General features: G+C 44.4%; 1 protein-coding gene across 4 annotated transcripts in view; it reads left to right on the top strand.

Annotated features, from left to right (window-relative positions):
- The window catches only part of MYOF (myoferlin), a 152,958-nt gene that overhangs the window by 43,924 nt on the left and 85,698 nt on the right, over positions 1 to 23,336 (top strand). For all 4 annotated transcript variants that reach the window (XM_047073186.1, XM_047073184.1, XM_047073188.1 and 1 more), the window contains exons 5-15: positions 1,772 to 1,859; positions 13,622 to 13,788; positions 14,409 to 14,537; positions 16,719 to 16,781; positions 16,867 to 16,917; positions 18,314 to 18,344; positions 18,814 to 18,929; positions 19,582 to 19,708; positions 21,035 to 21,138; positions 22,976 to 23,044; positions 23,143 to 23,186. In XM_047073186.1, coding sequence (XP_046929142.1) covers positions 1,772 to 1,859; positions 13,622 to 13,788; positions 14,409 to 14,537; positions 16,719 to 16,781; positions 16,867 to 16,917; positions 18,314 to 18,344; positions 18,814 to 18,929; positions 19,582 to 19,708; positions 21,035 to 21,138; positions 22,976 to 23,044; positions 23,143 to 23,186 — 989 coding nt within the window. The remainder of the gene's footprint in view (positions 1 to 1,771; positions 1,860 to 13,621; positions 13,789 to 14,408; positions 14,538 to 16,718; positions 16,782 to 16,866; positions 16,918 to 18,313; positions 18,345 to 18,813; positions 18,930 to 19,581; positions 19,709 to 21,034; positions 21,139 to 22,975; positions 23,045 to 23,142; positions 23,187 to 23,336) is intronic.

Genomic DNA, 23,336 nt, shown 5'->3' with positions numbered 1-23,336 from the left:
TTTTTTTTAACGTTTATTCATTTTTGAGACAGAGAGAGACAGAGCATGAATGGGGGAGGGTCAGAGAGAGAGGGAGACACAGAATCTGAAACAGGCTCCAGGCTCTGAGCTGTCAGCACAGAGTCCGACGCGGGGCTCGAACTCACGGACCGTGAGATCATGACCTGAGCCGAAGTCGGACGCCCAACCGACTGAGTCACCCAGGCGCCCCGGGGTTTTGTTTTCTTAAGCACAGAAGAAAGCACATGTAGAAGCCTGAAATGGCAGTGCCGTGGTGATTGAGTGGAGTGAGGCAGATGAGGGGCTTCAAGTCCTATCTTCTGGTAGTTCCTACTCATCGTTAGGGAGCACTTCTGGGAATCCTGACGTTATTGGAAAATCATTGATCCAGAAGTTGAGCCATCGATGATCTCTTCTAAGTTTTGAAAGTTTGATTTTTTACTTAAGTTTAGCAGTTGAGCCCCTCTTGCTCCTTGCATTCGGCCTTCGGGTTGTGGCCTGGGTCCTTAGCATGGGTAGCCGTGAGGTGCTGCTCTCACGATTCTTTACTTGCCATGAAACTGTTGTTCGGGGCCCCATTCATTGTTCTGTTCAGCGTCTCCTAGATCTGTGGTTCCTAAGTTGGCCACACAATGTGCTGATCCATGAGGGAGTATTCACTGATGAACAGACAGATGAGAAAAAATAAGGACAATATAGTGTGTGCGTATGTGTGTGCGTGTGCGCACGTGCACGTGTGTATGCGCTCATGCTAGAGTTTGCACATGTAGCAAAAGTGGCAGTTGAAAGTATGGGATGCCCATTGCAATTTGAATTTCAGGTAAACAATGAATAATTTTTCAGTATGTGTGTGTGTGTGCAAGCCATCCTTATTTGCAAGGCTCCTTTTATTCTGAGATTTGTCCTTTCTTGTTTTTGCTGTTAAAATTCATTGCTTTTGTGAAATTCTCATAATAGTAGATAGCAGTTGTGGGCTTAGGTTAGCATCCCTATGTCTACTCCCCCTAGCATAAACTTGCTTGAAATTTTGTAGGTTCATGAAATATATAAGTATAGGAAACTCTGCCCTAAAATAAGGTGAGAAATTTATCTCAGATTTTAAAAATGGGAATAACTTGATTTCCTATCAGGAACTAGTATGTTTCTTCCTTTCCGATAATGAAAGTTACACCACATTTTCTGCCCTCCTTCTTGCCTTGGCTCCTAGCCATCTTGGAGTCACATTTTATGCAAGATGCAATTATCTTGAACTTCATGATTTGCATATTGGTTTCCTCTTTAATCAGACTCGATTCCCTTTTTTATCCTGTTTTATGAATCACATTGTTATATAATTTTTGTTAGGCGCTCAAGTTCTTTTTAGAGAGAGAGAAAGAACAATAATTTTCAGCAATGAATAAAGAGGTCAGTGTGCAAACAAATAACTCAACCATTTCAAATGAGCCTCTGTGACTGGAAGCCATCTCAAGTCTCAGATGGAGGCTAATTTCAAGTTCATGCTTGCTTGTCACAACTTTGCTCCAGTTTGTGAGTTGCCCCTTGGCAGTGGTACACTTGGCAACCTGTAACAGGTAATTCGTTTCCCAGGCTTTCCTGCCTGCCTGGCTTACATGAGGGAGGATACAATGGAGCATGTGTGACCTTTCTCTCCTCTTCTCACCTTCCCTTCCCCCTGCCTATTCCATCCAGAACTTTTGCTCCTGCTGATTTGGTTTGCTTTGAGTCTGTTACCCTGCACTGATTCTGTCTGCAATGAATTATTTCTACCTAGGCTACCATTGACCTGGTGATTGGCTATGTTCCACCTTCGGCTCCACATCCGAATGACCCCAGTGGGACCAGTGCGTCAGTCATGGAAGGTAAGCTGACCCTTTTGAAGGCCCAACCTATGCCAGAGGCCATCTATTAAAGACACACAGGGAGTCTCCAAGAAAGCCTTCTTTGTCATTATTCTGTCGGTAGCACCCTGCCTACCTAGACAGGGCCCCGTGAGGCAGGTGGAGCTGCCCCAAACTGGGACAGTACAGTTGTTTGTGAAATGCCCTTCAAGGGAGAGGAGAGGGGTGAGACAGCCCCTGCCTGACCAGCCTCGCAGTGGGCCTGTCCAGCACACACAGACTCTAGTGGAAGGTCCCTAGCAAGGCTTTGCTTCACGTTTGTACCTTCTACCGCTGGTTGGAATGTCCCTGGTGGTAAAGCTACATGAGTGGCCTCTACTCTCTTCGTGTTTCTTCACCTCCTAAGTGTGTGATCAGCACTCCATTTCTTAGTAGTTACTACGTAAAGAAAGTGGTTGCTGGCTTTCTTGAGCCATTGCTGGAAGCTGAAGTGCTGGGTGATAAGGGCATGGCTCCTGCCTTCGGAGGAGTTTAGAGAAAAACATTGACTCCGGAGTTTAGAGAAAAAACTCTTTTTATCCTGAAACTGTAACATTATGAATAAGAACAAGGGCTTTGGGGTCAGAATGGCCTAAGTTGGATTCTGTGTCTATTGTTTATTTGCCGTGTAACCTTGGGTAAGTCACTTAGCCTCTCTGAATCTCAGTTTTCTTTACCGTAAGGTAGGGATAACAGTGGCACTTAGATCAGAAAGTTGTGGCAAGGATTCAATGAGATAAAGTATATAAAGTACTTCGCCCAGTACCTAGAATGCTACCTTAATGGTGGCTATTGTTATTATTATGATTTTTCTTATGATGTATTGTTTTATGATTTAGTGTTTTTACAAAAACAACTCCTGGTGATATGTAGTCATGAGTTCAGTTGGGTGGCACCCTCTGTATGAACGTTCGGATTGTTGCCTCTAAAAATCAGAGCTATTGGAAAAGAATGATCTGGTTTGGCTCAAAGTCATGTTGGGATGACTAAATGTTTATTTTTAAATATCTTTTAAACAAAGGAAAAGAAAAAGATTGTGTCCTAGTGGACCAGAAAGTCTGAGAATAAGCAACTTCTCAAGTTATTGACAGTGTAGGGGGAGGTCCCATCTCCTGAGACAGACTGAGGTAAGACCAAGCTCAGAAACCATGCAATTTCCCTGGAGCCAAGGCTGCTTAAAAATGAGAAAAGCACCAACTCTTGAACTTGTAGACCCAATGGGGAGAAAATCCTTGCCATCTAGGCTCCCTTTGCTTGAGGCTCCTTCTCCTCAGCTCCTGGATTGTCTTGGCAACGCTAATGCTCCAGCAGTGTTTGTGGACTGACAGCCCACCTATTCCCTTTGGAAGCTCGCTCCCAGCAGGCTCTGCCATGGCAGTTGGCAAAGGTCATCCTCAGAAGTTCTATAGAACGCCTGATCATGCTGGATAGAGATAGGAAATAAACCAGAACCTGAGTTCCTTTCATTTGGATCTCAAACAAAGGGTGTGTTACTAGGTGCTGGCCAGGAAATGAGCAGTGTCTGCAGGCCAGTTTCATTTTCAAGTGTGAGATGACAACACGAAACTTTTTTATTTAAAAAACATACAGGGTTCTTTGCCCTGAAAGTACTATCTTTGTTGTATAAGATGACTATTCACCAAAGTTGGGTCAAGGGAGACATTCTGGGGTGCCTGGGTGGCTCAGTCGGTTGAGTGATTTCCACTCAGATCATGATCCCAGGGTCATGGGATCCAGCCCTGCACTGGGCTCTGTGATGAGCGTGGAGTCTGCTTGGGATTCTCTCTCTCTCTCTCTCTCTCTCTCTCTCTCTTTCTCTCTCTCTCTCTCCTCCTCTGTCCTTACCCCGCTCTCCTTCCTTCTTTCTTAAAAAAACCCAAAAAACAAAAAACAGTTTTAAGGGTGACATTCTGAATGATGGCTTCATAATCCCACTGAAAGAATCTTTTCTTCAACATTTAAGAAAATCTTTCAGTATCCTGGATTATTTGGATGTTTCAAGGGAAAACCTTTTTTTGTCTTAATAAGACAATTCAATTCAACTAAGCAAAGATATCTTTGAGTATTCACTACAACTCTGTGCTAGGGAAGACACTAGGGGGAAAAAACCCAACAACTTGCAGTCTTGGGGGAAGATAAGACAAAGAAATATGAGGCAGAGAAATAATGGTGAGAGAGCCACACCTTCTGCCGCCACATACTTTAATAACCAAAACAGAACATCTGGCCCAGAATTTTTTTTCCCTTCCTTTTAATTAACTCTTTTAAAAAACTTTACCATTCCATGTAAAAGTAATGAGTCGGCTTCCTCTAATTTATATAGATCTTTACAAATTTCAAAAAAGATTTGAACTTGTTGATCTTCTTTTTGAGTACAAAAGCAATACCCGTTTGTAAAAACGTAAACATTGCAGAAATATAAAACACAGAAAGTGCACATCTTCCACACTCCACCCTCCTGAGATAACCACTGTTCATGATTACCAATATCGTTTGTAAAGATTACCAACAACATAGTGAGTCTTGCATAGAAGAAATTTGAAACACTAATGATAGAACACAAAAGTGAAGATTTTCAGGAAGATTCACCGCTGGAAATTGAAGAAACTAATTTCTTCAATAATAACCACAGATCCCAGGAATTGGATATAGGAGGTGTGTGTGTGTGTGTGTGTGTGTGTGTGTGTGTATGTTAAGACTTGTTTTCTTTTAGAGCAGTTTTAGGTTTACCACAATATTGAGAGGAAGATAATAGAGATTTCAGATACACACCCTGCCCCACACATACATGGCCTTCCCCGTCATCAATGTCACTCATCAGAATGATGACATTTTGTTTTACAAAGGAAGAACCTATGTGGCTCACAGTGAACACATGTGACATCATAGTCACCCAAAGTCCATAGTATCCCTTAGAGTTCATTCTTGGTGGTGTGTACTTGATGGGTTTGGACAAGTGTATAATGACATATATTCATCATTATAATATCATACAGAGTATTTTCAGTGCCCTAAAATCCTCTGTGCTTTGCATATTCATCCACCTGCCCAACCTTTGGTAACCCCTGATCTTTTCATTGTCTCCATAGTTTTGCCTTTTCTAGATTGTCTTTGAGCTGGAATCGCATAGTATGTAGACTTTTCAGATTGGCTTCTTTCACTTAGCAATGTGCATTTATGATTCCCCATGTCTTTTCATGGGCTGATAGCTCACTTCATTGTCTGGGTACATCATGGTTTATTTATCCGTTCACCTTCTGAAGGACATCTTGGTTGCTTCCAAGTTTGGCAATATGAATAAAACTGCTCCAAACATCCGTGTGTGGGTTTGTGTAGACATACAGTTTCAACTCCTTTGGGTAAAGACCAAGGAGCATGATTGCTGGATCACACGGTACCAGTATGCTTAGCTTTGCAGGAAGCCCCCAGTCTTATAAAGTGACTGTATCATTTTGCATTCCTACCAGCAACGTATGAGAGTTCTGTCACTCCACATCCTTGCCAGCATTTGGTATTGGCAATGTCCCAGATTTTGACCATTTAAATAGGTGTGTAGTGGCACCTCATTGTCTCAACTTGTATTTCCTGATGACATCGGATTTGGAGCCTCTTTTCATATTCTTATCCGCTATCTGTGTATCTGTATCTCTGGTGAGCTGTCTGTTTAGGTCTTTGACCCATTTTTTAATCAAGTTGTTTTTTTCTTGTTGAGCTTTAAGAATTCTTGCTTATTTTGTATATATAAAGGATAATCGTCCTTTATCGATTGTGTCTTTTACAAATACTTTCTGCCAGTCTGTGGCTTGTCTTCTTATTATCTTCACATTGTCTTTTGCAGAGCAGAAGTTTTTAATTTAATTTAATTTAATTTAATTTTATTTTTTTTTTTCAACGTTTATTTATTTTTGGGACAGAGAGAGACAGAGCATGAACGGGGGAGGGGCAGAGAGGGGGAGACACAGAATTGGAAATAGGCTCCAGGCTCCGAGCCATCAGCCCAGAGCCCGACGCGGGGCTCGAACTCCCGGACCGCGAGATCGTGACCTGGCTGAAGTCGGACGCTTAACTGACTGCGCCACCCAGGCGCCCCAGAAGTTTTTAATTTTAATGAAGTCCAGCTTATCAATTATTTCTTTTTTGGATCGTGTCTTTGGTGGTATAGCTAAGGGTTTTGTTTTTAAGGAATGCATTTCTGGAACTCTTATATCAGGATGACAAAGATTACAGACCCAGGGCATTGGTGGTTTGACTGAACATGTATAGTATCAAAGTTATTTGTTTCACTGACCCACCTCTAAGACTGTTCCTGTGACAGAGGGGTGGGATGACCCAGACTTCAGGCTTGACTTCCCAAAAACATGTTACCTTCCCAACTTGATTCACCAGATGTCAGTTAGCTTGAATGGAGCCTACATTCTTGTTGCCGGAATGAACTATTTTTAAAATCTCACATCTATTTTTGAAGAGCCATCTGTTAAATTTGTGCTGTGTTCAACAACGGAAGGGCAAAAACTCATTTATCATTAGACATTGCCACTTCGAGCTTATTTTTTTCCACAAATACTAAAGTCACTGTGCTTAAGATTAAATTCAGTCCAGTTTGGGGGCACCTGGGTGGCTCAGTCAGCTGAGCGCTGTGACTTCGGCTCAGGTCATGATCTCACGGTTCGTGTGTTCAAGCCCCGTGTCAGGCTCTGTGCTGACAGCTCGGAGCCTGGATCCTGCTTCACATTCTGTGTGTGTGTCTGTCTCTCTCTGCCCCTTCCCGACATATACTCTCTCTCTCAAAAATAAATAAATAAACATTAAAAAAAATTCAATCCAGTTTAGAAAACATTTACTGACACCTGAGGCGTACAGAGGTGATAAAGTCATGGTTTGCCACCGAGGAGCTTGCATTTCAGTAAAAAGGTGAGATATCAGCACGAATAAGTATAGGTCAGAGCTGAATAAATTCCCCAACAGAGGATTAAGCAAATTATTACATGGAACATAATTTTTTTAGAGAAAGTACTTTTTCAGCTATTGATTTCAACTGTGTATTCTTAGCGCCTACCACTAAGTCATGATTGCTCACTAAATGCTTGGTTGGTTGAGTGAGTAAGTGAATGATGGATGGGCAATGGATATTGTTTAAATGTTTCCTTTCAAGAAAGGCATTTTGGGGGGAATACTAGTGAATAGACAAAAGGGACGAATTCATTCAGAGACGTAGTCAAAAGGCAGCGTGTTCCCAAGGGCTGGGAATGCCAAGCCGAGACATTTGTTCTGGGACACATCATGGGGATCCATGGAGCATGGTGAAGAAGGGACTGACTTCGTCAGAACTGAACTGGAAAATTACCAGTTTGCTAGAAGATTATTGGAGGCACTCTTTCCAGGATTGGCCTCTATTTGACTTTGTCCAGCAAACTGATTGTATTAAGCCTATCTTTCTTCCAAGTTATTTCAGAAAGCCAAAGTGATCATAATAAACAAGGGGTTCTTAAACTTTAGACACAGGGAAAATCATCAAGGGAGATCTTTAAATGTGCAGACTTCTGTCACCGACTCCCAGAGAGTGTGATTTAGCTGGTCTGGAGGGGACCCCCTGCAATCTGTGCAGTTGGTAGAAACTTCCAGGAGATCCTGATGAGAGCAGAGTTGGGAACTCACTGTAAGAAGTCCCAGAGTTGAGCATTTTACCTCATTAATAGTATCTTGCCCAGATGCAGCCGGAGCTTTTTGGGCAACGTTTCCTAGACTGGATCACAGGTCAGTTAATTCAAGCAGTTGCTGCCAAGATTACCCTGCAAGCCTCTCTTTGCATTACTGTATGGTTAGAGGTTCTTCCATGACACCTGTGCTCTGGGCTACGCATTAGAACCATTCCAGAAAATTCGTGGTGCACATATAGTGCTGTTTACCCAAGAATCGGGGTGGAGGGTAATGAAGTGCTTATGGTTGAGTGCAGATGTGTATTTATATAACTTCTGTCGGGTTAGAAACCCAGAAAAGTTACTATTCAACATCGCAGCTAAATCAGCACGTTATCTCCGAAATGTTTTCATGTTTAAAGACGTCCTCTCTCCCATTCTGCTTTGTACGTTTTTAACTTACACTGATGATATTATACCAGCCCTTTGTGCTGACTTAGCAGTGACCTTTGGCCCAAGGTAATTAAGTTCTGCCTTAACCACTTAATAAAATTTTGTCATTAGAAGCAAAATTAATATCACAGGCAGAGATTGGCATTCTAGGACTCTAGAGAAACAGAGTTGCTATGACAAAAAAAAAAAAAAAGGAAAGAAAGAAAAAGAAAAGGCATAAAATATTCCAGAAAGGACTCTCATCAAGGAATGGGAGAAGATTAGATGGAATGGTGGCCCAGTTAGAGCCTAGGTGGAAAGATGAGGGGCGTGGAACAGTGTTTGGAGGCCTGCTGGCCAGGGCACAGGGTCTGTATTTCAGGCCAGGAGAAAACCAGTGGCGACTGGCTAAGTGTCTCTCTTCTTTAGCCATTCCTAGGAATTGCCTTCATTGGGAAGCTCTAATAGGATGAGAGCGATGGCAGGGAAAGGCTGGCTTGCATATCTGGTGCCATCTGAGTGACTGATAGCTCATTCTCTTACGCTCAGAAAGGGTAAGTGCTAGAGTAGGATAGCATGAGAGCTTGGTGGAGGGAGAGAAGCTGACCCCTGCTAGGGAAGGGCACAGTTGGGCATGCCGGAGGCAAACTTGACTGTATCCTAAGGTCCCCTAGGGGCTGCCAACTCTTCAGCACTGGGTGGACAAACAGATGCCCTCCAGGGAAGTGTCACTATCACAAGTGATGACATACAGGGGCAGTTGGCAGGAATATTGCAACTGAGCTTCTGGAGAGAGGCCAATATTACATCTCAGGAATTATGAAGACGTGTTTTGTTGAGCTGCTGGAGTTGCAATGGAGAGCCATTCCTAAGTGTTCATTGAAGCTCACTTATAACCAAGGGTGAGTCACATAGAGGGTTACTGACATTCAGAAAGGAGACAGGCCAGTGTTGGCTGCACTCAAAAGCTTGGCAGGATTTGACTGAGTGGCATGGTAATTGTTGGAGAGGCAGGATGGTGTTCATATAAAGAAATTGTGTAGAGGTTTTCACTGCCAAAGTGACAGATAAGGAGAGCAGAAAAATAGTGACTATAGAGGGTGCTATGGAATCAAGGACAGATTTTGGTTTGTTTTTATTGTGGGCAGTATTTCAGCACATTTATATCTTGATGGGAATGATGCAGCTGAGAGGGAGAAGACTGAGGAGTACATACAGAGGCAGAAATTGCAGAAGCAAAATCCATGGGAAGGTGGAGGAGAGGAGATGTGTGCACATGTGGAAAGATTGACCTCAGGTTGGGAGCACAGACCGTTCAATGATTGTAGCAAGAGAGGAGGCAGACAGCAGGTGCGGGTAGGAAGGTTGCCTTGGCATGGGACGATGAGGATATTCTCTTCTGATTGCCTGTTTTGTCCATGAAATAAGCAAGGTCATGAGCTGGCAGTGAGAAGGATACGAGAGGGTGTTAGAAGCTTTCAAGGTGCAAAAAAGGTGGGAGTTCAGAAAGGTAAAGTGATTTGACCTTGTTGGCTAATTAGTGGCCTTCTCAGACCAGGGTCCAGGAAAACTGTGAATAGATGCCTTGGAAGTATGATAGATGGCCAGGGAGTCCTGCGAGTCCACTTTGGGGGTGTGATCATGACATTTAAGTGGGAATAGTCAGGAAGGTGAGTGTTCAGCCATATGCAGCTCCCTGGGTGAAGGCGCGGAGCAAGGGGAGGTTGAATGAACCAGGTGAGCACAATAAGTGAGAGAAGGGAAGGGGTTGAGGAGCACAGAGAAGAGAGATGGCAGTGTTAGATCACAGACTCCAGCTCAGATTAGGAGAAAAGGGTGTGAACGCAGTGAAGGAGGATGGGAGGGGATGATGTCCATAGATTGGGGCTGCCCATGTGGCTGCAGACTGTGGACTGGAGCAATAGATGGAACGCACTGGAAAGATACAAAAAATGGCCTCTGGAATGAGTTGAATAGTGTCCCCACTGCCCAGTTCCTACACGGACCCTCAGAAGGTGACCTTATTTGGAAATGGGATCTTCGCAGGTGTAATTAGCTAAGATGAAGTCGTGCTGGGGTGGGGTGGGCCCTAAATCCAGTGATGGGTACCCTTACAAAAAGAGAAGATACATGGACACACAGGGGAGAAGGCCATGTGATGACACACGCAGAGGTTGGAAGGATGCAGCCACAAGCCAAGGAATGCCGAGGATTGCCATGGGCCACCAACTAAGAGGCAAGGAAGGACTTTTGTCTAAAATTAATATTACAAAATTTCACAAAATTACAAAATTAAAATTACAAAATTAATTATAAAGTTAATATTTACAAAATTAACATTACAAAATATTACAAAATTCTGGAAAAACTGGGTCACTCTGACACCCCCCCCCCCATCCAAAGAAACATAAACTATTCCGGAAAGGACTCTTCATCAAGGAATGGAAGAGGATTAGATGGGGTGGTGGCCCTGAGGGACCATGGTCCTGCCAACACCCTCCTTCTAGAGTTTGGAACTGTGAGAGAATATATTTCTCTTGTTTTCAGCCACCCAGTTTGTGGTTCTTCATGCTAACCAGTAAAAACAAGCAAATAAATACACGCAGCAGCTTTCTGTTTGATCATCGGTTCCCAACTCAGTGTTGCCCTCTGTGGTCATGAAGGGTCATCCTTTGTAGGTCCACTTGGCTGTGCATCGGATGCATGCCTGGGTCTCAGTGATGGCGCATGCCCACACAACCACTCACATTTGGTAACAAAACAGCTTGCACAGAAGGGTGTGCCTGGCAGGGCCTAAAGGAACCCCCTCACTGTTTGTGGAACACGTAGGGTGGTATTGTTTAACCCCGTGCAACTTCCTGCCACCTAATGGGGCGATTTCCTGCTCCAGTATCCTTCTGTTCTACACAGAGATGCTGGCTGTAGTCATGACTTCGGCTGGTTTCCTCTGACGCATCGCTGAGCCTAAAGTCTGAATGGCAGAAGGTATTTCCTAGAAGAAACTGGCTCTTCATTGCCTGCTGTCTTTCTAAAGTATCCATCAAGAGTTTAATGAGGACTTGTACAGAGTCCAGCACCGCGAAGGGGTACAACATACCCCTCCTTCTCCTGCTTGCCACCATACATAACCACCAACCCCGAATGGAACAGTCCGCAGCAGGGAGGAAGCCTTGCTTAGGCCCAGGACGATGGAAGGGAGTTTGTGTTAGTTGTCAGAGCATCCAGCCCAGCCACTGCCCAGTCCAGAACAGGTTTGCAGCAGGGGGGGCCTGGCCTTCTGGGTTCTCCTGAGAATGGAGCAAAGGTCGGAGGAGCACCTTCTAGTGTCCGGGCGCTCTTCCCTGAGAGCTGTGCTGCCACTTGTACAAATTGCTCAGGAACTCGGGAAGGCAGGGGCCCATGTCCCCTCATTCATTCTGCATTCACCAAGCCCCTGACTAGGACGGTGTGTGGTGCTGTCCAGAGACAGGGTATTCACCTGGGGCTTGAGGGAGTTGAGGAGCTCACTTGGTGAAGAATGGGAGAGACATTTTGAGACCCGGGCTCCCAGAGATGGGTGGCAGGCAAGCCTTGCTTCTGAAGCCTCTTCAGGGATGGGGAAAACGAGACCCAGGTTACCTTGCAGAGGGCAAAGGTAGCCCTTCCCTGCCTTCAGCCTCTCTGGGGTATCCTGGTGTCCTGACAGAGGTGCTGAGGAGCCAGGTGGACCGCAGCTCCTTCACCCACAGCCTGGTTTTAGACCCAGTCTCAAGCCATTGAGGTAGGGTGAACACCCGGGTGCTCATTTCAGCTCAGCTCCCAATGACCTCACAGCTCGTTCAGCTTTCCAGACTTTAGTTGTCTCGTCTGCACACCGTGGGGAGGGGCACATCCAACCCAGGACCTCTGAGGCCCCTCTAGCCTAACGCTCTGAGGGGCTGTGACTCCAAAGCGTAGATCCAGAGGGTGTCAGGGCAGACCTCAGAGGGCTGAGGAACAGAGGGGGAAGTCACACTTGGGGAGTAGGACATGAAAAGGGGACCATGCAGAACCTGAGAAGGTTCAGTCAGAGTGCCAGGAAGAGAGTGGCATGATGCAAAGAAGTGTGTGTGGGTCCCAGTGCCCAAGGCCATGTTAGGTGGAATGTGAGGACTCAGAAAAGGGTCCTGAGCTTAGTGAGAAGAGGTCATGGTTGACATTCATAGACAGAAGTGGGTGGATAGGCGAAGCGCGAATGAGGGGTGGTGAGGAGGAGGATTCATTCTGGGCTGAGCTCTGAAGCAGTATGTGGTGTGGGTGGGGGGCTTTTACTTCCTTGTAACTGCCCCTTGCTCACGCTGAGCCCCCCTCCCCCATGCTGCCTACTGACTGTTCCAGCCCTCACCCCACCTCATGACTGCTCTCCAGGAAGTGTTCTAGAATCCTGCGCTCCTACAAAAACTGATTCATCAACGAAAGTTAAAAAAAAAAAAAGATGAATTTGTAGGCTGGCTTTTTGCCATGTTGAAGGTTTGCATATACATTAATTTTATCTTTACAATAACCCTGTGGTAAATACTATTATTTCTCCCTTCTTACAAATGAGAAAACTAAAACAGAAATTATAAAACTTACTCAGACTCACATAGCTGAAAATTGGGATTTGAACTTAAGCCATATGACTCCAGAGCCCAAGTTTTAAGAGCTGTGCTACACGGCAGTTTGATTGAACTAATTCATACTATCATGTGAGTGACTGACAGACATGTTAGCATGGAAATTCAGTCTCTTGCATGATTTCGCATTGTAAAGGAGGAGTTTCAGAATCCAAGGTAGGGAGTGCAAATGCCGGTACTTTTTGGACAAGTTAGTCTTCTAGGATCTCTTAAATTATACTGCACAGGTTAGCAGGAGTTCACACTTTTTGTCTGTTAAGAAAAACTGAAATTTGTCAACGAGTCTAAAAGAGTCTGTGAATAGAAGAAAGGGGAGACATAGTAGGCAGAAATTAGTTTTTTGTTTTTGTTTTTGTTTTTAAGGAGATAAAGATCTGTGCCTGTGTGAAGGCAGAGGGGAGGCCCCGTTGGGAAGGATCCTCTGGACGTACTCAAGAGAGTGAGGGACACTTGGGGTGTTTTCCAAAGAATCAGAAGGAAGTAGGCTCTCACTATGTCAATCAGGAAGCACCTCCCCCACCCTGCCCCGAGTATGAAGGGAAGCTAGGGGGATAACGAGGAGACAGATGTGTGTGGAAGTGACAGACTAGGTGGGCAAAGGGAGAGCATGAGACCACCTTGGTCTGCCTGGCAAGAAAACTGGAGTTGAAGTCTCCTATGCAAAGTTCCAGTTTCCCCCGGCATTTTCTCACCTCTGTGTCCTAACTGCAGGAAGGTCCCTTGACCTCAGGGGGGGTTCCCAGATCAGAACCGGGTGATTTCTGGCTAGGTCTGACTGAGGCTTCTATCACTCTCCCCTTGGTCTCTGGTGTTCTCTTGTCCACTCTGAATACAGCCCGAATGAGCGCCCTGATGCCCCATGAACACATTTTCCTAAGAAACTGTATCCGAGTCAGCGCATCCCAAATAAGTGTCACCAAAGGAGCGACTCCTTCACCACCTGCCTCAGGAACACTGAAAACTCTCGGAGTCCAGGAAACCTGAGTTCAGACATTTACGGTGTGAGGGCCATCTCTGACGGCATTCCTTTTTGGTGTTTTAGGAGAAGAAGAGGAAGATGGAGGTGATGAAGACAGATTGGACAATACAGTCAGGACCCCTGGGCCCAAGGGGGCAGGTGGGCTGGTGTCGGAGGCTCAGCTTGCCCGGAGGCTCACGAAAGGAAAGAAGAGCCGGCGGATGCTGTCCAACAAGCCCCAGGACTTCCAGGTAGGAACAGCCAGCGCACCCCACGTTTGGTTTACTGCCGTATTGTCCAGCTTCTGTTAGTCGCGGTGTTCCGGGAGAGACCCATTGCTATGGGCAGCAGCTCAGCTAGCAAAAAGGGACATCAGGGCATAAACCCGAAAAGAAGAGCTGTCCGTCTCTGTTCTGCATGCAGAAGTAGATGTAGTCAAGCCAGATGAGGCTCGTCAGAGAAATAAAACTATACCGCTCCTTCCCTTTGGTGGTAGGAGAGAAGAGAATCACAGTATTGCATTTTCGTAGCTCTAGGCACCTCATTGGCGGACAGCCGTGGAGTGAGTTAATGCATCCCAGGCTCAGGCAGACCAGGGAGGAGGCTGGGGTTGGAGCAGCGGCCTCTGCCCTGTCCCGCCCTTTCCCAGGGCCAGCTCTGGACTATTCCAGTCCCACTACTGCTCTCAGTTTCTGGAACCCAGTTCCACCTTGGGAATGAGCATGGGGGCCACCCCAGTCCATGCACGCCGCTGTGTGGCAAAGCTGCCCTGGCCTACTTTCAGCGGTCCTTACAGGCAGGCGAGCTGACGGGGATCCGAGGACTCCTTACTGGGGAAGCATCAGTAACAACACCCCTTCTGTGCTTCCAGATCCGTGTCCGGGTGATTGAGGGCCGGCAGTTAAGTGGCAACAATATAAGGCCCGTGGTCAAGGTCCACGTCTGTGGTCAGACACACCGGACGAGAATCAAGAGAGGGAACAACCCATTTTTTGATGAGGTAAATGGGCATAATGCATGTTTCTGCTCAATGAGTCTGTTCTACTTATATGCACCTCCCAGCGTTCTCTCTCCTGTTCCGTGTGGGAGGGGAACTCGTGGACAAAGATCTGGTAAAGACAACGAAAAGTTCCCGCGTTAAACATTCTAAGGACCACTGGGTCTTGAAACCACATGTCCTGCTTCATCATTGGTTCTCAGAGCTGCCGGGGTCTTGCTGGCGTTTTTAGACCACTTCCCCATGGCGCCTCTCCTGATGGATCCTCGTACCCCTTAGGATGGAGCCCGTGAAGTCACCTACATCTGCCTTTGCTCTTTCTAATCAGCAGGGTGTGTCTGAGGGATGAGTCCCTGTGACTGAGTCGTTTCTGTGATTGCTTTGTTACTTTTAAAACAGCATGCCCAGCACATTTTCACAGTTAAGACCAGTTGATGCTGGACGCCCATGAAAGAAAAAAATACCAAGTTTCAGTCCCAGCTCTAAGGCAGATGTTACAGTTTTCACAGGGACAACCATGGCTGGCTTTTTAAAGATGTCAAAACCTACATGGCTAGAAAAATAATACATGTTAAAGGAAAGCAGTTAGGAGCCAAAAGGTTTTTCTTGTCCCTGAATATCGAGAACATAGTCCTTCTGTTGACCCCTTCTGGAACACTCCTCAAAAACACTGAATACCTTGATAGTCATCTCAGGTAGCACAAACCCCACGATCAGGGCTGTGAAGAGAAATGATAAGCTTGGGGACTTTTCCAAGCCCAGCCTTGCTCTGAGGAGATTCATTTCTGAGATTCCTCAGGCGTGCGTCCCATTGCCCATTCTGTGAGCCCAGGCCTTCTTTCCAGGGTTTCCTATCCCCGTTCCCCTGAGATCCCTCCCTACAGCTTCCAGACCTAGCCTCAGCTCCACTTTTGTTCTTTTCCATACCCCTATGTGTAAAAGGAACCAGTTGCTTCTGTCCTGTGTTCTAGTTTCTTCCCCTATGCTCAAGGTGGCTCTACCTTCATTCACAGAAGACCTATGTTCTTGCTTGTCACTTCTCTTCCTTGGATGAACTGTAGACACCAGCACGCAGCTGAGTAGTGTCAAAGCAGACATGAGACATGGGTGTGCACTGAGCACTTCCGGAAAGTGGACTTTGGGAAAGAGGTTCACTGTGAAGAAGACCAGACTGCAGGGAGGGCAGGCCGCGGGTGACTGGACACCTAAGGTGTAATGCATTCATAGGCAGGATAAATATTTACTCAGCCACATTCTCAGGAGCCTAGCAAGAATCTCCACCTTAGAATTTCCCATTATAATGAATTTTTTTTTGAGATGAGAACTCTGGGCAAAAGGGAAAAGATCAAATACCTGAGGCTCCAAGCAGACCAATTCAGGAATCAATAAAAGAATTTTACTAAAAAAAATCCCTGGTTTACCTACATCTTCTTAACCAAGTGATTAAACTTGGTATCACTGATAATGGGACTGAAGTGTGTGTCCTGATGTGATATAATGGAAGTATCAACATCACCTGTGTTATTTCTTGTCAAATGACCAATTTGAATCTAACAGCGAGGAAATATTCATGCAAATCCAGAGCGTGGGATGTTTTATAAGACAACTGATCTTGATAGAAAAAATAAACCACAAAAATAGGCAGGAGTACAGTTCTATATAAAAGGAAACTAAAAAGACACAACAACCAAATGTAACGTATAATCCTTGAGTGGATCCTAGATGTCTTTTAAAAAAGCTAAAAAAGAACTTTTTTCAGGACAATTGTAGACATTGTAGAAATTCAGGACAATTGTAGGGAATTCAACTCAACTTTCCAGGTCATGCAAGCCCTAAGCACCCATTTTAGTGGGATTGCAACATGCAATAACCTTAGATCTTTATGTGAGCTAGTATGTTTCTGGCCCCAAAGGAACAATTCTGTTTCATTACATAAACACTACCGTTGTTACTTAACCCTTTTTCCTTTTTCTGACATGCAAAGGTGAGTTTGCCATGAAGCTCAAGAAGCTTAAGCTTATGGGTCTTTCTGAAGGCCCTGCAGTGTGTTCTCATGGTCACACCTATTTGGGGGTTATGTTTTTATAATTTCTTAGGAGGGCCCTCAAATTATAGCATTAGATCACACCAAACCTGAGTCCACCCCTGTAAACGTTCAAACATTTTTCTCTTTTGTTTTGACAGTTGTTTTTCTACAATGTCCACATAACTCCTTCTGAACTGATGGATGAGATCATCAGCATTCGGGTAAGGGGGCTCCGGAGTAGGAAGGTGGTGCTCTCTAACTGCCGGATAAAGCCGATAAGCTTCTCATGGCTCTTCTTTCTTTCAGGTTTATAATTCCCATTCTTTGCGGGCAGACTGTCTGATGGGGGAATTTAAGGTGAGTGCCAACAGTCTATTTCATTCAACTTAGATGGGCACTCTCATAATGAGGCATCAGGTTCCTGGCCACATATCCGGCTGTCCACCTGGGTGATCTTAAAAGTTACGTGTGAGGGATTCATGTCACGGTCTTTGCTGAGGGCTGGTATGTCAGCAGGACACAGATGCCCTTGGGGCCAGAAACCAGCTGAGTGTCCTCTGGCCTGGGTCTAGTCAACTTCCAAGTACAACACGTGCGATACCTTAAAGCAAATACCTGAAAGCTGCCACATCAGGGCCCTTGCCAGCACTCCAGCTGCGGATGGAAGCCAGTGCAGTGCTGCAGAGGGAAGGGGTGCTTGTTGATGGCAAGAAGCCCATCACCCAGCTCCACTTACCGGCAGCCCCAGAGCTCCATCTACAAAGCCAATTATTGTAAACCTTGAATATGAAAGGCAAGCAAACCAAGAAAGAGAATCGGGGTGCTTTTCCAAGTAACCCATCTTGGAATTAAAGATAAATACTTGGTGGGTGCTTCTCAGCAATTCTGCGTGGAATGGACTACCTCTCAAAGCCTCTCAGGGCTCCCAGTCATTAGAAGTCCTAGAGAATGATTTGGATCAGGCCTGAATGTGTTCATACCTGTCTGCCACCAACTAGCCACATGCCAACTGATCCTTAGTTTCCTCTGTAAAAAGGAGTCAATGTGAAGACTAGTACACTGTTCGGCACATTGAAGTGCCCAACTGATGGTTATATTAATATTAGCATTAGCATTAGCATTAGTATTAGCCAGAGGAGAGGAAGAGGAATATTGGATAGGAAATTGGGCCAGGTGACTTCTCATAGGGTAACCAAAGTCCAGGTTTGCCCAGGACTGAGGGATTTCACAGAATGTGAGACTTTCTGTGCTTGGGGAAAAGTCCCAAGCAAACCAGGACATACTGGTTATCCTACTTCCATGGTCCCTTCCAGTTCTAAGACTAGTTAGTTCATTCATTCGAAATGATTGATTGAGGGTCAGGCAAGGCACTGGAGGTATGGAGAGGGTAAGAAGGAAATGTTCTCAAAGAAACCGAAGTCTTGGCAAGAGTCTTATATTTAATATATAATAATGGGGGCACCTGGGTGGCTCAGTCGGTTAAGTGTGGGACTTTGGCTCAGGTCATGATCTCATGGTTCGTGAGTTCGAGCCCTGCATTGGGCTCTGTGCTGACAGCTCAGAGCCTGGAGCCTGCTTCAGATCCTGTGTCTCCCTCTTTCTCTGCCCCTCCCCTGCTTACACTCTGTCTCTCTCTCAAAAATAAAAAAAAAAAAACATTAAAAACATTTTTAATATAACAATTATGGTTTCTTTGAAATGACTAAACTGATTTTAAAATCTATTTGAACTATTTTAAATTATTTTTTCCCAGATTGATGTTGGATTCATTTATGATGAACCTGGTAAGTAATATTTTTTCTCCCCATGAACTTGAACATTCTGGGAACCAAGAAAATCTGAGGGATCAAAAAGGGAATAATAAAAATGTTTTCTTGATTGAGGAGGGGGAAGTATACTTAGGAATGAGTAATAGCTTAATATGGACATCTTTTTTAATCTGATAGTAATTATCCTAACATTCACAAGTAGGTAATTTCTCTGTTTTGTGACAGTATTTTGATCTTATCAAAATCAAATTATAAAAACAGTTAATAGAGCTTAGAGAGAGTCTTGAGTCACACCAGGGCAGGATTGGGGTTGGGGGCTAGTCAGCGCAAAGCAGAGGACATCAATCTAGAGACTCATCTGGCAAATTTGGTGTCATTATGATATTTCAGAGAAAATTATTGTTTGTCTTATAGCAGATGAAATCACAGACCTATCAACTTATCTGTAGTGGGTCCCTGTCCTTTTAATCCTTCTTTATTTTAGGTCATGCTATCATGAGAAAATGGCTTCTTCTCAATGACCCCGAAGATGCCAGCTCAGGAGCTAAAGGTTACATGAAAGTCAGCATGTTCATCCTGGGAACCGGAGATGAGCCTCCTGTAAGCCCTTACATTCTATACCTTTTACATGTTTTCACTAAAAAGGGAGGGCCAAGAGCTAAGCAAGTGGGAGTCAGTAGTTGTGAAATGCAACACAACTTCCAATCAATAACCCCAACCTTCCAGTTCCTCCTATTTTTTGGAAGTTGTTCTTTTCTCCATGGTAGAACTATTATTCCAGCTCACTTGGACTCCTTCCTGGTGTCCAGGAGTGGATTTTTCATTTAGTAAAGATATGTGTGTTTTCAAGAGTCCCTTGCATCATTTGACCTATAAAGTATGGCTCACTTGCAAAACCAGGCATTGCTACCTAAAGGGACAGTTGTCATTCTAGGAAACTAGACAGCAAACTGGGAGACAGGTAGTACCCAAGAGAAATTGGCAAAACTTCAGGAACTGTCTCTCTTTTTTTCTCCTATTTAGTGCTCATAAAATTACAAAAGGTCACGTTATTTTCTTGTGGAAGAGACATACGAGCTTTGATTATGCAGACTAATTTTGACATGGAATTGGTGGCTGAACTCTTAAGCCTGAAGCACAGGAAATCCTAATGGAAACAGTTCCAATTGGTTTCATTTTACAAGCATCAGTTTGGCTCCTTCCAAGTGCTGCTTTTCTATGGGTATCATTTATAATCATGTTTCCCCAATAGGCTGAGAAACGAGATCGTGATAATGACAGTGATGACGTGGAGAGTAATTTGCTACTCCCTGCTGGCATCGCCCTCCGATGGGTGACCTTCTTGCTGAAAATCTACCGAGCAGAGGACATCCCCCAGAGTACGTATGGATTCAGTCCTTCCCCAGGATGACCAGTTATCTGCACGATCACATGTGCTAACATCATGCTCTAAATAGTGATTGGTTGCTATCTATCCTTGGTTTTTCTTTGCGAAGGCCTTCGTGGACTTCTTTCCATTCATTCTGGCCCCACTGAAAGCTTCCTGAGCAGGCTGATGGGGAAGCCAGTTGGTCATTGGTCCTTGCTCCTAACTGAGCGTTTGGCCCATTCTGTTCCATTTGTGTTCTCCATCTTCTCCTTATTCTAGAGGATACAAAAGAGTGGCCAGCAGTCAGCACTTCCGACTCCTTTCATCACAGGGGAAAATATGACATTTTTGAAACAAATAATGTGTTTGTTATTGGATTATTAAAAATAGCTGAGCAAAACATGGTTAAGTGCCAGTAACTAGAAATCTGGCAATACTGCGTGGCGAGGTACGTGTAACAAGAGATTGGATGCATTTAAGAGAATCACTTATGGTGATTTTACTCATAGACACTGGCCCAGCCACTCCTTTGTCATTGCCAAGGACCCAGCAACCTTCTGCCTTGTCCAGCCTATCTGCTTCCCGCTGGGCCCTGGGACATGGGAACCCTTCCCAAGTCCCCAGGAGATAGCACTCTGTGTACAAGCCATGGATCTCTTCAGGATTTGCTACTTTCCCTGGGAACCTACCCCGTCTCTTTTTTAACATCCTATAATGCTTAACATCCTATAATGCTCATCTCTGCTCAGAGATATCTTAAATGAAGTAAATAAATTAAACCTCACATTGTACTGCCTACACGGACTATTTAATTGATCTCCATTCATTTCTTAGCTTGTTAAAACAGAGACATGGTGTTTATAGTTGCTTAAATGTGTTATTTATGATTATGTTATGTGTGATCATGCCAAAGTTCCTTGGATTTCTCTGAAAAAGAAATAAGCCTCGACTAGGCTTATAATATTTTGACCTAAAACGTATTTCCAAGTTGAAACCAGGATGAGTTTTTGAACTGCCTCTGACCTTATATGGATGGACCGTCTTTATTCTACTTTTTCTTCATGGATGACTGATTTTCAATATAATAATTTATTGGTTTATTTTTCAAGGTGCTCTTGTTTTTTTTTTTTAAACTTTGTGGGGAGAACACATTTTTTTCTCTTAGCTAAGACAAAATTTCTGCAATACAGTGCTACTCCTGCTTGCCACTTTTGAGAACAATTCTTGTTGCAACTTGTCTTCACGTTTAGGAGAAAATTTTTAATTTTGCTGAGTGATTTCTGTTCCTTTAAGAAAATCAAATTTAATCTCTGCTGTGCGACATGTTGCTTTCTAGTGGATGACGCCTTCTCACAGACGGTAAAGGAAATATTCGGAGGCAATGCAGATAAAAAAAACCTAGTGGATCCTTTTGTAGAAGTTTCCTTTGCTGGGAAAAAGGTTTGTATGTGATCTAAATGCAGACGCCTTTAGGAAAAAATATTTAAACCACTGTGCTTTCCTTGGAGTGAATTCCTGTTTATTCTTTGTGAAAGTAGCTGACTCCTGATGATCTGGGAAGTCTGCAGGAACACAGATTATTTGAGTCGGAACATGCCAGACTTCTCCACAGGTTTATTTTGGAGTGGAAAGTTTGCAGGACTCAAATTAGAAAATTCAGTCTTTTGAAAGAATAGAATGTGAAAACTATCACTGAATTATTTGGATTACTTCTCAGACCCAAACCTTGTCTTTGTCTAAGGCAAGCTTCCTCGCTGGCAACAATCCTCAGCAAATGTTGGGGATAGCCCCCCGACGCCCAGCTGCCCGCTCCCCACATGCTTCTCACTTCCCAGGCCCCAGCCAGCTGCCGGAACTGGAGAGCAGGCAGGAGAGCTCCATCCCAGCCCACAGGGATGAGCCGGGAGACTCTTGGTATAGGCACATCCGAGACCATCATGCCTAGTTATAGGCATGAAGACCTAGCGTCTTCTGTACAGTCGAACCATTTACTTATGAAAGCGATATTTGGTCAACCACACGCATATGGACCAGGTGTTGCTTTCTAGGAGAGGCAGTGCGTGGTGGAAGGGAGGCGGTGGAAAAGCCCTCTATTCTGGAGCAAGATTTACGGTTTAGACTTGAGCCAACTCCAGAGGCAATTAAGGCAAATTCCTTTAGCTCTCAGTCTCAATTTCCTGAGCTATAAATCAAGATAATAATAATCCCATAGGATTGTTGAAAGTGTTAATTAATTAGGCTAAGTAATTATTGTGAGCTTATTAAATATGGAAACTGTCCCGTGTGCTAGGGATAGAGAATTCAGCTCTCATGGAACTTCCCTTGTAGCAGAAGGAACAGCAATAAACAAGCAAATAAGTATTTGAATCATTTCAGATAATACCATGTACGACACAGAAAAGAGGGCAGAGGACAAGGAGTGATTGGTGCTGGGGGTTGGGGAGAGGAGGTGGGTTTTGCTAGGTTAGCAGGTGGGACACCTTTGAGGAGGTGACATTTGAGCAGAGGCCTGGAGGATGTGAGATCTGGAGGGCAGGGGCTTCCAGGAAGAGAGAAGAGCAGGTGTAAAGGCTCCCAAGGAGGAGACACATTTGCAGTGAAAGACACCCCATGTGGCTGGGGTGCAGTGAGCCGGGGGAAGCTAAGAGCTGAAGTCAGATTTGGGGTGGGGAAAGGTAGGCAGGGTTTTATGAGCCAGAGTAGGGTCTGGACTTTAAGCATGCCTGAAGAGTTCACTGAGACTGCTACACAGGGAGTGCCATGAAAGTAAGGAGGCAGGAGAGGGTGTGTGCATCAGACAGGAGCCAACGGCAGGCACCCCGGGGAGATCAGCATCTGGACAAAGCTGTGGTTTCAGGAGTGAAGCATGTCCGGGGAAGAGAGATGTGGTGACTGGTTCTAACAGGAGCTGGTTTTGGGAGCAGGGAGAGGGGCTTGTGGGCAGGATCAAAAGATCTGTGTGCATATGTTAATGAAGAGATGCTCACTAGATAGTATGCAGTAAGTGCTCAATAAACATTAACTCTTACAACATGACCCTAATCCAATGTTAGAAATCTGACGATTGAAAAGTAACTTTTAGTGCATAGATGAAGCAAAGATTAATATTAAACCCATGTTATATTTTACCTAATAGAAGAGAAATAAACTTTAACCAGGTTACTAAGTATGTAACTGGCTAAATAGACTGCTAGAGTCATAATGTAGTATGCATACATGTGAACTTGCAGAAATTAGAATCTTGAATATCTACTGTTTTGTTTTGATGATTTTACAGGTTTGCACAAATATAATTGAGAAAAATGCAAACCCTGAGTGGAACCAAGTCATTAATCTTCAGATCAAGGTTTGATGTTTTTTTCTTGCAGAAAAATAAGACTATTTACTTTAATAGTTACTGAATAAGTTGAGAAACAACTACTTTATTCTGTTTCTTTTTAACAGTTTCCTTCGATGTGTGAAAAAATAAAGCTAACAATATATGACTGGTGAGTTAAAAAACAAATTTGTGTCTAATTCAGAATTAAAGAATTGAACACTTGGATATTGCAGAACATTATTCTGATGGTCTAACTCTTACTTTTCAGCCTGTTTCTTTTTCTTCTAGAGGGAGGTGATAAACTGCTCCTGGAATTGGG

The sequence above is a fragment of the Lynx rufus genome, unplaced genomic scaffold, assembly GCF_022079265.1.
Source record: "Lynx rufus isolate CCGP_SWC_20201006 ecotype Redwood Valley unplaced genomic scaffold, mLynRuf1.p SCAF_11, whole genome shotgun sequence".
Classification (NCBI taxonomy): domain Eukaryota; kingdom Metazoa; phylum Chordata; class Mammalia; order Carnivora; family Felidae; genus Lynx; species Lynx rufus.
This window is presented reverse-complemented; position numbering and strand designations above follow the sequence as displayed.